At 34.7% G+C, this 14,340-nt stretch overlaps 1 protein-coding gene across 1 annotated transcript; it reads right to left on the bottom strand.

Annotated features, from left to right (window-relative positions):
* Positions 1–4,501: 4,501 nt before the first annotated feature.
* LOC107631741 (potassium channel SKOR-like) lies at positions 4,502–14,110 on the bottom strand. The gene is made up of 9 exons (XM_016335280.3): positions 13,787–14,110; positions 7,477–8,407; positions 7,319–7,399; positions 6,945–7,043; positions 6,400–6,621; positions 6,093–6,281; positions 5,648–5,723; positions 5,110–5,526; positions 4,502–5,030 (listed from the first exon to the last, which is right to left on the bottom strand). Exons 1-9 carry the CDS (start codon positions 13,966–13,968, stop codon positions 4,756–4,758), a joined length of 2,472 nt encoding a protein of 823 aa, XP_016190766.1. The 5' UTR covers positions 13,969–14,110; the 3' UTR covers positions 4,502–4,755.
* Between the last annotated feature and the right edge of the window lie 230 nt (positions 14,111–14,340).

Below are 14,340 nucleotides of genomic sequence, written 5' to 3'. Positions count from 1 at the left end.
ACCATGTTATAATAATAATAATAATAAAAGACGTATATTCGTTTTCACACAAATTATTTTAGATATGAAAACAAAAATAATGTTTTGCTTAAATATTAGTTGTTTTATAGAGTTGTGGAGGTGTCAGAAATACAGTTCAACACGCAGGTTATGTGTTACTCAACACGCAGGTAATGTGTTGTCTACTGTCTCCATGCAAGAGGCAACCTTACTCCGAAAACAAGTAACATTTATGGCTTTAGATCCACTCCTGGGATATAAAAATAGAGAAACAGTGGGACTGGGCTGCATATTATTTTCGTTCTCCTTCACTATTACCATAAACCATACATTCTCAACTTATCAAGCCAAGGTGCATTGATCAGTAGCTCTAAATACGTAAACGCCACGTGTTTTCATCCAAGCAGCACGTTATCTGCGTGTTAACGCCGCTGCGCCACATGTCCTGCATGCAGCAGCACGTAACATGCGTCTTGCCCCGTGTCTCCATGCAACCGGCAGGTCTGGCTCCGGAAAAAACAGTCATTTATGGTGAGAGTTGAGGATTGGTGCCGCGGGTGTATAAAATAGTGGTGGGGCTGGGTTTCGTTTCATTCTATTATTGAGAGTGGTGGGGTAATGGAGTGTTAGGGGTTTGGGGTTTCTTTCATTGGGTTGTATGTTTTGGATTAGTTTTAAGATTGAGAGTGAGATTAGAACATTTAAAATGGTATGTAATTATACGTCTCGTGAAAATCATGTTATCAATTATTTGGGACATCCTAATTATGTAAGTTTATTATTTTTTATTAATTTATTAGTTGTTACTTAACATAAGTTTAATAGTTTGTTATTATTTATTTGGATAATATTATTCTAAATGTACTGTTAAAAGCTCTTATGTATGGATTGAAATTGCAGAATACCCAATGAAATATCCTAACACCATCCACCTCTTGACTCCCGTTATACAGGGGTCGTGTTTCTATTTGGACTTGTGAATCAGACATCTTCTGAACCATTGCCAAGAACCACAATGACAAAGATTGGTAAGATTCTTCCCATCCACCGAAAACTTTGGCTATCGACTTCTGCTTTGCCAGCCAAGCCTTCCGGTAATTAATAGTGTAGTTGAATCTTGCCTAAACTTTCGCAATTATAGATTTGACCTTTTATGGATGGGTTGGATTCAATCAATGGCTTCATAGCCTCAGCAATCGTGTCCGAGTCTAACTTGGAGTGATCTTGTGAGATCGTTCCCATGGAACACGTGTGCCTCCCGTTGTATCTCCGAATCTCCCAACAAGCTTTCTTTTATATCAAGCTGGCTCGGATAAGCCAGTTGCACCCACGCCCATAATTCTTACACTTTGCATAGAACGTCTGTAGCTCGAATTCATAAACAATGTAATTGACTCCTCTGGAGATAGTGTAACTCCGAATTGCCGCAATGACTGATTTGCTTGAACTGTATTCCATTCCGATTCTAAACTCCCCATCCTCAGGATCAGCAACACCTATAAGAAAACAAATTTGTCATTCATCGATCCGCTAAAACAAAATCAAGTAAATATACTACCCACTGCTCACGTACATATGTTTGCATATTCGGAAAACTCTGGTGCTTGCATGACGTCAAGATCCAAGATATGCATAAAAGGTGAAACATCCATCGGTTGACTAACTGCGGCTAGAACTACTAAAGTTTCTGCCACTACCTCACCTCCCCCATTGCCGTCCTCGTCCTCATCACCGGCTTCGTACGTAGCTTCGAACTCCTCATTGCTATCATCGTTCATTCCCAAGTACGCCTCAACTCTGTCATCTTGCACATCTGTATCATCGTTCAATCCTTGGGTGTTGCACCTGAGTTTGTTGGTGAATATAAAACATCCGCTGAATACTAGTTTCGTCGGCGATTGGCATAACCTCAAACTGTATCAGGCCGTCAAATACGACAATCGGACTCCTGTAGAGAATGTTGGTCACCCTCTTTAAAATATCAATCTCTATGCTTTGAAAGAGCCCGTACTGTAGTTCCGCAAACGTTATAGTGCACAAAACCACAAACGACAACATATTCTCACACACTCATACGTATTTCGTACGACTTCATCGTTGTGGTAAACCACTATATTTGCAGTGCCCTCCATCGTACCGACCCTGGAGAAAAATACTTCTCTCACAATGAAGCAAAATGGTTACGAGCTTTAATTTTTATAGACAGAAGACTCACCTTGCAGGCTACGTGTTGCAACGCCATCCAACCAACGTCTGTCACGTGTGCAACACACAGGATGCATGTTGTCTGCCATGTGTGAATCACATTACCTGTGTGTTGAAGGGATGAGCACCACGTGGCAACACGGTACCTGCGTGTTGCGTGCGATTGTGCCACGTGTCTAACACGTGAGTTGCGTGTTGAGTCAGCACGTTACTTGTGTGTTGTGCCTGCATGTCTGTAACGTCCACCCACTTGTATATACACTAAAAACCTCCATTTCCAAGTAAAGCACACCTAAAATCCATATTAAAATTCTTTAGCCTCGTTTTAATAACTAGATAGATAGAAAGATGCAAGGGATTTTTTTCTAATATAAATTATAAAAAATATTTATTTTCCCAAAATCCATTTCTGAGCTTTATTTATCGAAATGCACTTTTTTTTTTAAATATTTGGGCAAGTTCGCCGTACCCTACGGCGAACTCTGTAAAAATAGCAAGTTTGCCGTATATGGCTTCGTTTGGTTACTGTCTTCAAAACATATAGACACAGACACAACTATACCAAAAGACATAAGCACAGATAGACACAAATTTTTTAACGTGTTTGGCATTAGTGTACAAGACACAACAATTTAATTCAAATGTCCATTTTATCCTTATTAACTCTCTACCATCATCTTCCATCAGCATTAACGTTGCCGCCACCATAGCTTTCTACCACCACCACTGCCACCTGCAATTTTTTAACTTCATCGCAAAATATTATCTTTAACTTTTATTTATTCATCAGCTCAACAATTCAATTTTCTCATTAAAAAAAAAAACTGAAACATGTTGAAATAAAAAAAAAAAAAGAAAATGAGAAGACAGATCTGAAGAATGGTCGACTACTATTTTGGGCTTTCCTGATTTTTTTCACCTTTCTTAATGAAATTGATTCGAGTAATAGTGGAGACGAATAAATCTGACCGAAGAAGATCACCCATGGTAATGATACGTTCGACTGTGTGAAGAGAGAAAGAGAGAAGAGGAGGAAGAAGAAAGAAGGGACGTCAATGGTGGCGGCCCGTGGTAGCAGTATGGAGGGACAAAACAATGGAAGGAGAAGCAGAGTGATGGGAAGAGAGAAAGAGAGAAGGAAATGAGAAAGAGAGGAGAGGCAATGACTATGGGGTGGTGTGGAGGAGGGACACAGCCATGGAAGAGAGAGGGTGGAGGGACTTGGAGGTTGGAAGGATTTTGGGGTTAGAAACACAGAATAAAGAAGATAATAAGAGAGAAAAAAAAGGGAATTAGGGTTAGATTAATTAGGGTCATAGTTGGAATTTAAAAAGAAAAAGGGATAAAAATATAAAATTTTGTGTCTTATAAATTGTGTCTCAATGTCTCAGCTTAATGAGGAGACACTAAAAACATGTATTTTGTGTATACTTGTGTACCACCGTATCCATCATAAATTTGTGTCTCAACAAACAAACGGTCCATGTTTTTAGTGTCCAAAGAGGCAAAGACACCAACCAAACGCACGCTAAACACACAAAAATACACAAACAATAAACATGTCTTCTTCAAGAATTTTTTTTAATTATAAATTAAGAAAACAAGCCATATTTAACAATGGCAACCATTATTATCGTCTCAAAAAATACACGGTACACCAGAATAAGTCATATTTAATAATAATTTTTTTAATTATAAATTAAAAAAACTAATTATTTCCCAAAATAAAATACGACTTATTCCCATATTTATTGTTTGTATATTTTTGTGTGCTTTTATGATCTATATACTCTTTTGGAGACGATGACATAGATAAAAAACATGTATTTTAAAAATTTTAAATTTTTTTTATAGAGTTCACCTGAGATACGGCGAACTTGCTAGTTTTTATAAAGTTCGCTATAGAGTGCATGAACTTGTCTAAATACCCAAAAAAACGTGCATTTCAATAAATAAAGTTCAGAAATGAGTTTTGAAAAAATAAATATTTTTTATAATTTATATTAGAAAAAAAACCTAGATGCAAGATAACAATCAAATTACTTCAATTTAGTTTTTAAGTCGAATAAATTTTCCCTTAATATTTTTTGAGAAATTATAAGAGTTAATGAAGAGAAGTTTTTACATTTTACTGCAAAAGATAAATCCTAATGTCGGATTGTGCAAATTTTAAAATTCCAAATAAATAAATGGAAAAAAATTGAGTCCACTCTTCTCTTCTCTCTCTTTTTCTTTTTCATTTTTTTGAAATGAAAATTCTTAGAAAAATTTAGATATAAAAAAAAATTACTTAAAATTTCAAAAACAGGTGCACCTATGATATCACTACAAAACATAAATCCAATACATAATGCATTCACTTGAATTTATACATTATTTTTTAATTTAGGTCGTTGAAGGAAGCTCGACTTGCTCCAGAGTCCAGAGAAGGCACAAGAAGGAGAAACTTGAAATATACCTGAGCATCATTGCAAATTTGCAATGCAATGTGAAAAGACAAGAAATATAACGAACTGATCCCTAATTTTGTGCCTGATCCTTTTATGTACCTCACTCTGCACTCTGCACTTGGCTCGCCAGAAATAGCTTCTCATCATTGCTAATTATGTCTACATTTAGAACTCTGCCTCCTTGTTCTGTTAAAATACAATTTCCATTTGAAATGTTCAAATGTTTCATTGCCGTTATTATAAGCTCGTCAATGCTTTCCGGGACCCATAGAACAACTCCATCTGTTCTCCTTTCTTTATGATCATATTCCCATGGGTGGAAAGGAAATACTATACATCTCTTCTTCGGAATTTCATTTCTTGATGGCAATATTTCTGCTTGCAAACTCAATCAAAGCATACGTCAGAAAAACAAATTAAACCAACTGAGTTTAATTTAAAATGACAATCATACCTTTAGTTTCTTGAATACCACAGGATAACTCAGCCAACTGAGAAATTTTGGCAACTTGAAGCATTTTGAGAGCATTTATATCTCCGCTAATACGAGCTTCATCAAGTGGTGTATTCCCCCATCTGTCCTTACATAATACACTTGCTCCTGCTCCCAGAAGTAGTTCAGCTACTGCACACAAACCTTCAGAAGCAGCAATGTGAAGAGGTGTGCGCTGGTCATAATTTTTGGCATTTGGATTAATTCCACAAGCCAGAACCTTTTTTAAGAGGTCAAATTCCTTCTTTGCAACCATCACACACAGAAAATTGCCGGCATCATCAATAGTGAGAGTAGCCCCTGCATTAACTAGTAAAGCAGCTACGTCTTCATGTCCATTCTTGATGGCTTCTAGCAAGGGAGTAGTCCCAAATTTATCTGATGCAGATGGTTGTTTAAGGTTTAAACCAAACTCAATATTTTGACTTCAATACAGCACATTCAAAATAAAAGGATTGTCCGCAATCACCTTAAAACGGAAAAAAGTTCAAAAACTAACCTGGTAAATTGATATTTACTCCTTGCTCAACTAGAAAGGAAGAAATATCTACATATCCTTTTGAGGCAGAGATATGCTGTGATAGTAAACATAAAACACGTAATTAAAAATGTTAGCTTGTCACCACTGTATTATGTCTCAAAAATCTTCTTTCTCAACAAATTAATCAAGACTCACTCACTCACATGCGAAGAACAAGATTCAACCAATCCTACTCATAGAGTGCGAGTCAGATTAGATTTGAGGGAATGCTACAAAGATTAATATATAGTATAGACAAGACTTGAACAAAAAAATATCTTAGTTAAGAGCAACTTGTCATCTCAACTAATTTCACTTTTTTTTACTGTTACACACATTTAACAAAAAAATGAATCAATAGATAGGTTAGTGCCTATTCAAATAAAAATAATAATAATATAGGCTGGATGAAGAGAGTTGATACCAAGGGCGATCTACCATCATAATCAGTGTTATTGGGATCTGCCCCGGATGTGATCAAACGTTTCAACAGGTATAAGTCAGCCTCATATGCAGCACAATTCATCCTCACAGTCAACTCTGTTTCCTGGTTTCCAATAGTCAAGCTCAAGTCTGATTCCAACAACTTGCGTTTTAGACCGGAGTCTTTTCCCTGTCAGCCACGCATAACCATGAGTCCGAAACCAGCATGGATGATCTAAAATTCTAAATCCATATGTTTCCATCAGTAAAATGATTATTTATTTTTTATATCCAAGGCAAACATATACCTCAAGGAGATTGTTTAAGGTAACACGGCCATCTACATAGTATATCTTCACTATGTCCTTCAAGGATTGCTTATCAAGTCGCAAAACCTTGGAAAGCTCATGAGCTATGACTGTGGAATGATGAGGCATATTGCAAAGGAAAGAAACCTCACCGAAGGAATCGTAGGTTTTTAATTGGACTACTTCGTCTGTACCACTGTCATTTTCACTGCTTATCTCACGCTGTAGACAAAAGGATGAACAGTCAGGTATGGTTTAAAAATACTATTTCACTTGTGAAAACATTTCACATTTATGGAACGACAGCAATTTGAAATAGAAGAATCCATCACTAACAAATACCATTCCCTGGTTCATGTTTCATTATCCACTCTAAAGTAAACATCATCTTTTATGATAATTTGTTTAGAGTCTGGAGCAGTTAGTTTAGAAAATAGTGAAAGTTAACTGATGAGGAATTGAAGTGAGAGGGAAAGTAATGCTGAAAGACATAGGAAGTTAAATAAATAAATAAAATAAAAAATCAATGCTACCATAACCCGTACCAGCTCTCCATGACATACAAAGTAAATTTGATCAGCTACATCTCCTTGCTCCAAAACCAGTTCTCCAGGAAGGAAAAACTCTTCATGAACTTTGGTTGTCTGTCAAACAAGAATCTGAATCAGGTGTTTTTTATTGAAGAAAAAAGGACAAGTTTCAGATACTGGTGGCGCTTTCAAGAAAGTGCATGAAGTACAAGGATAACGCATGCATCAAGTTTTTCCGGTCGTCACAGACAATGATTAGGACAAATATTTGGCAATTGAAGCAGTGTATCTTCAAATATACTAGAATGATAATGAAGCATGAAGCTAGCATGTACAATTAAGAACAATACCAAGAGAAAGAATAAGTGAAGTGTTACAGTAAGTCTTACAATCTGCTTAACAAACTCTGAGGAGCAACCCTTGAAAAGAGGAACGTTCTCAATGAACTCCTCATACAAATTAATTGAAATCTGCAAAAACCAATAAAAAAATATGTCGGTGTCACAAGTGAAGTTGGACCAGGAATGAAAAGATGATGAATATATACCTTGGATCGAATAGAGGGTGGGATGTCCTGAAGTACAGCAGGTTGTGTGTAGCTGCGATGATACTGCAAGCGTAAATGGCCCTTGATGGCCTTACTTGTGCCCTTGTCAAGATTGTTTTTGTTCATGTATTTGATAACTTCAGTCATGGTGTCCCTAAACCTCTCGGTTTTGGATCCCTTGACAATCAAGGCGGTCATGTTGCCAAGAAGGTAAGCGCCAAGAATCATGTCAAAGGAGACATAAACCATGATGAATATCATCTCTCTGACATTGACGGCATGAATATCGCCGTAGCCAACAGTAGCCATGGTGACAATAGCAAAATAGAGGGAGGTGATGTAGCGCTTCCAGAGGTCGATGTGGCGGAAGTCCGAGTAGGCAAAGTCGCCCATCTTGAGGGAGCCAATCCAAGTGTAGGACTCGCGGGAGGGGGGGATGGTGGTGGCCAGATAGTAGAAGATGCAGGCGGCTGTGTGGGTGCAGTAGAGCTCCACCACGAGAAGCTTCACGATTCTCGTGAAGAGGTAGTTGATCCGGATGTCCTTCTCCAGAGTCTCGAAGAACTCCGTGACGCGGGCGGCCCGGGTCAGCCTGATCCAGAGGAGATAGCGGAGCGGCTCCTTCCTGCCGGCTGCCTTGTAGATGTAGTCCCAGGGGAGACAGCCGAGGAGGTCGAGGGTGAATTGCGGAGACTTGAGGCAGCGCATGGCGATGCGGGAGGGGCTGGAGACCACGCAGTAGGAGTGGGTGTCGCGGTAGGCCACGAAGAAGCGGAGCACGATGTCTAGGAGGAAGGCCAACTGGCCCGCGATGTCTAGCAGGAATATTTTCTCCGGGAGGCCTCTGAAGAATCCGAACTCCATTGGGGTGAAGAAGGAGGAGTAGACCGCCCATATCAGTATGAAATGCTTCCACCCAATGTTGTACAACCTGCATCCATGTAATGTACATTCTTTCTTTAGTTTTCTATCTCATTTCCCCATCTCTCTCTTACAATTATATATACTGCACTGCGCCCACGCTACTTTAGTTTCTGTATCCTTCTGCTCCTCAATTTCTCTCGCGCTAGAATCCCGTTTCTTTAGCTATTTCTAGTTTCAACCATGGCTTAAATTATACCATGTACGTGCTACTAATATCCACTTAGGCAACGTTTGGTTTCAAACAACACGTTAATACATATTTGTTGTTTGTTTGTTGGGTCACAAATCTTTGATGGATACGTCATGTATTTAATAGAGGAAATATAGAGAGTTAATAGAGTATCGATACAATGTGTACAATGGAGGTATAGGGATGTTCGATTCAGTAGGATATTAGATGCTTATTATCTTGGTATTCGGATGGTTATTATGAATAATATGAATGTATTGTGTTTGAGAAATTAGTAATATTTTACCCTAGATGTTCATTTTTAAACTCATATTAGACCAAATAAATAGCCCATTATACACATTGTACAAATACTCTATTCGCTCCCTAGCGAGATTCATATTTAATATTCTTCTAAAATATTGAAATAGAGAGATACAATCAATTAAACACAATTTTTTATATTTTTATTTCTTATTAATTTTTACACTTTTATTCTTTATCAATTTTTTAAATTTTTATACCTTATTAATTTTTTTATATTTTTATCTTTTATTAATTTTTACAAAATATAAACTTTTTTAATTATATTGTGTCTTATTCAATATTTTACCAAATAAAATATATATACATTAATAATTTGTATCCATATCTTTAATGTTTATGTTCCTGTGTCTGTCTTTCAAAAAAGACATACGTGTTACTAAGATGAAGAAACAGTTATTCATCATCAGAAACAGAATTACTCTATCGGATACCACCCTCCACTCCTTCAAGTACGCAACTCGAATGGCGGCTCCCAAAACGTAGTACCAGTCAGTGACCACCTTCTATTTAAATTTGTATATCATCTTAAACTCATTAACTTTTAATAAAAATTTAAAATATTTAGATTAGGTAACTTAAAAGTAACAATAACATAATATGTGACTACTTAAATTGTTTTAAGAAATTCTATATTTTTTCTAAACGTTTGTTATAAGAAATTGTTCCTAAAATTTAAAAAATATAAAATAAAAGTATTTTAATAAAAAAATAAAAAACACAAAAATTATAAAATAGTTACATAAATAAAATAAAAAACATAAATGTGTATATATATAACTTTTTTTTTGTCTAAATATATGTATTGTAGGGGTGTACATGGGCTGGGTCACACCGGGTTTGGCTTGATCCAGACCCGACCCGAAATATAGACCAGGTCTAATTTTTAGACCATAACCCGATTCTAGACCCGATGAAACCTATGCACCTTCGAACCGGATAAAAATCAGGTGAAAACCGGGTCTTTAGCATGTAAAAACCACCTAATCTCCAACCATTATTTCACAATTCACATAGTAAAATTCACTTAAAAAAAATATAACAAGAACCAACTCTTCTCTAAAATTAAAGCATAACCATAATCAATACTAATATTGTCTAATAACACCAAATATTTAAATCAATACAAATAATACAATATTATGCATTAGTCTAAAGTCTTATGCATTTTAAACATAAAACACTAACTTATAATCTTATAATGACTAATAACACAAAATATTAAGGTTTACAATATTTAAATTCCACATAAGAATAGCCATCATCCATCACTAATAACACAAAATATTAATTGTGTATGATGACCGGGCCACCGGGCCGAGTTCGGGTGACCCTAGTTATGACCCGGACCCGACCCGAAATACTGACCGAGTCTATTTTTGAGACCCTAAACCCGATGAAATCACACTAAATTAGCTCCTAACGTGTTCGGGACCGGGCCGGGTCTTCAGACCGGGCCGGACCATGTACACCCCTAATGTATTGGATTCTCTAAATTTTTTTTTTAATTATTTGGTAAAATGTGATTATTTATTATTCAATATTTTTTAAATTTTTTTAATTCTATTTAAAAAATGTAAAACGAGATATTACACTTTATCAAATAATTAAAAAAAAAAATTAAGAACATCTATTGTCGTTCTAGAAGACTAGAACTGCTACTCATCACGAGAGGCTGGGCCGATTTGCCTTCAAATCGGGTCTGGCCCATTCAATCTATGTACAACTTGCAAACAAAAAAATGGATTTGAGTAATTGAAGGTTTTTTTTCTTTGTTTTTGAGAAATAAAAAGTGATTTTAATTCGTTTTGGAAAATCTTCCTTCTATGAACACTAAATAAAAAATCTAATGTTTCATGGAGAGTCTTCTATATTTTGGAATGTAAAAAATTGTGAAGCAACCTTAAATAAATGTTAAGACTTACAAATTTTAAATCCTCGTTCATACAAAATTTATAAATCATTACAGAGAACGTGCATCATTTATAGTGTGGTTATGCCTGTAGCAAATTTGTGTATTTGAATGTTTGAGTATATCTTATATTGGCGAAACCTATTTATTTTATCTTTTTTGTTAATTTTTTTATTTATCACGATATTTTATATAATTTTTTAATTTTACATATAAAATTTTTCAAGCTTTGATTATATAAAAATATTTTTAACTAATTATTAATTGATTTTCTTATTTTTCTGACATAACAGACACTGAAAAATGCTATATAGTCTTTAATTAGTCTTTAAATATAAAAGTTTAATTATATTAGTTTTTTATACATTCACTTTCTAATATTTTTAGAGAACTAATCTCTAATTCAAATTAAATTTGCTTTTCATCTTTTAACATTTCTCTCAATTATCAAACCTCGTAAAATTAATGATAAGTTTAGAGATTAATAAACTCGTGTACAGATCAAATGACTAATTATAGTCATAATTTATTTTTTGATTGTCATATATTTTTTAATTTATTTTTTTATATTTTTCTTCATCTTTATATTAATTCTATCGGCATTTTATTTTTAAGAATGGTTGTCTTTTAATTTATTTTTCTTTGTGTTTTAAGCCCATTATTAATAAAAAATTAGAGGTTATATTTTAACGTTTAAAATTTAAGATTTAAGTTTTGAATTTTGAATTTAAATTTATGATTTAAGGTCTTGGATTTAGAATTTATTATTTTATTTAGGTTGTATTTTATTTTAAATCTAGATATATTAATTTTTAAGGAGATTAATTTTATATTTTAAATATAAGAAAAAAATATAAAAGATTAAATCTAATAATATTATTTTTTGTATTTATTTAGATTAATTTTAATAGTCATTAATAGAATATAGACTGAGTTTTATTGATTATTTAATCATATTAATAGTATATGCAATGTATGTCGCTAAATTTAATCGAGTGATATATATATGCAATGTATTCACAAGAAATTAATCGCTAAATTTAATTATATGTATAGATATATGTCGAAAAAAATATATATTAAAAATAAATTAGATATTATATATATTCATTTATAAATATATGATGGTTGATTTAGCTATTAATTTTTTATTAATTCTTTACGTTTAAACAATTTTACATCTAAATTTATCTAAGTGATTTGAGTTCCACATTTTTTTTTTCGTTTTTTCTTCTTGTACTTCTAGGGATGTCAATGGGGCTCCACGGGGTGGCGGGGGATGCCTCCCTACTTCCCGTCCTCGTCCCCAGAATTAATCTCCGTCTCCGTCCTGTTCTCTGCCATGGGAGAATAATTGTCCCCATCCCCATTCCCCGCGTTCTCCGCATTTTTCGCGGGGCCCTATTCCCCAACTCCCTATGTTTAACATTCATATGGAAATTATAATAAAAAATATCAAAAAAACCAAAAAATAAACTACAAAATATTATTACAAACACACAAACATATCTTATCCAACATTATAAGTCTAGAAATATAACATAGCAAATCATAGTCTATAAAATAAATTCTTGAATAACAGGGTTATGATTTTTCAATGAGTGAAATTATTAAAAAAACCTCTATATTAGAAATAAAATAAGAGTTATTAAGTAAGTTAAAAAATTTGGAAAATTATTGGAGATGGGGCGGGGATCTCCGCTCGGATCCCCGCGCTTGTCTCAGTGGAATTTCGCTCCCCATCCCCACGGGAAAAATTCCCCACCACTGGGGCCTATTCAAGGCGGTCCTTGCGGGGATCCCCACCTCTTGGGGATTTTTGACACCCATAAGCACTTCTTCTTCTTATTCTTTTTCTTTACTTTGGATGTTACGTGTTCTTTTTTTTTTCCTCTTCTTTTTTATTATTTTTCAATTCCATTACCGTCATTACCAACATCTCTTCCTCTTCCTCCTCCTCCTAATCTTATTGAAATTTTGTCTCCTTCTCCTTTTTTATCCTTCTCCTCCGTCATCATCATCATCGTCGTCGTTATCGTCATTGTCTTCTTCTAATATGTATTGTCGTTATCGTTATCATCGAATTCGAATTTGTATAATTTGTATAATAGACAATTTTCGGTTCATTTGATATTATACAATGGTTTCGTTTTGAGATCATTTTTTGTTCACTCGAGACGCAAGTGTTTCTAAATTCGAATTTATATAATGGACAATTTTTGGTTCATTTGGTATTACACAATATTTTCGTTTTGATAATATTTTTTGTTCATTTGAGATGGAGGTGTTTCTGAATTCGAATTTATATAATGAACAATTTTCGGTTCATTTAGTATTATACAATCGTTTTGTTTTGATAATATTTTCGGTTTATTTGATCATCACAAAGAATCATAATCAATAAAGATGTTAGCAAAATGTTGATGTTGTTGGTGATGAAAATAATGATAATAGAAGAGAAAGAAGAAAAAGAAGGAGGAGATCAAAGAAATTCAAATAAAAAAAAACATGAGGAGGAGGAGATGGATGTAGTGGTAAGAACGTATGGACAGGTAGTGGTGACGATGACAATAATGAAAAAATGATGAAGAGAAGGAAGAAGGAGAAGGGGAAAAAGAAGAAGTAGGAGGAGGAGGAAAAAGAAGACAAAATTTTCACAATGTAAAATAAAAGACTTGGATGAACTTAAATATAAAATTGCTTGAATGTATAGTGGAACTTTTAATCTTTTAGGTATAAATAATATTCTTATGACATATAAAATCAAGTGAGTTAAGAAAAAAAAAACTCAAAAATGGTGAGTCAAACAAGATTCAGTGAACATTGGGAAGCCGAAGTTCATGCGGAGGATAGGTGTGGTGTGTCCTACCCGTGTTGTGTTGTGTCAATTCATGTAAATATGCAATAATGTAATACCATATCTTGAATAATTCCTAATTAATCTGTGTGTGTGTGTGACGGTGTGAAAGAGAGAGATGTACCGATTGTCAGGGTGAATAATATATTGCCGCCGTACATCTCCGCCGCGAGCGGTGGAATTATCTTCAGCCTCACCGCAAAACATCGCCAGCCGATTCCCCAACCTTTTCCACCGCTCCTTCTGTTTGCTCAGTCCTCTCTTCTTCCTTGTCCAGTTTCCTCCCTCACCCTCCTCGCCATGCATAGTGGTGCTTTTCTCCCAGTTCCCACCACTACCACTACTTCAAACACCCGATATGATCAGCGGACCAACCAACAGGCTTTCTTCTATCTTACTAACTAATTAGGAGAATAACAAAAAGACAATGCTATTACTATATCACCAATTCGAACAACTCACTTATATATATATTGGAACCCTTCAACAGTGTGAAGTTAGTGGTGACATACAGAATCTCTTTTACAAGAATCTGGAATAATAGATTAGATTAGTAACACGTTAATATCGATCAACTTTATGTGACGGCTTTAAGTTTTTCGGTTCCTTGGCAAAAGGGGTATCTTATTCTTAAACAGTTAAACTAATAACTGTGAGTGTTTATGGAAAGTTTTTTAA

This window comes from Arachis ipaensis, chromosome B3 (assembly GCF_059453495.1).
Source record: "Arachis ipaensis isolate K30076 ecotype BB chromosome B3, ASM5945349v1, whole genome shotgun sequence".
Classification (NCBI taxonomy): Eukaryota; Viridiplantae; Streptophyta; class Magnoliopsida; order Fabales; family Fabaceae; genus Arachis; species Arachis ipaensis.
This window is presented reverse-complemented; position numbering and strand designations above follow the sequence as displayed.

Coding starts and splice junctions, on each gene's coding strand:
- LOC107631741 (XM_016335280.3), bottom strand. CDS start 13,968: ATGCATGGCGAGGAGGGTGAGGGAGGAAACTGGACAAGGAAGAAGAGA. Junction 8,408..13,786: donor ATTATTCACCCTGACAATCG/GTACATCTCTCT, acceptor ACATGGATGCAG/GTTGTACAACATTGGGTGGA. Junction 7,400..7,476: donor CACCCTCTATTCGATCCAAG/GTATATATTCAT, acceptor TGGTTTTTGCAG/ATTTCAATTAATTTGTATGA.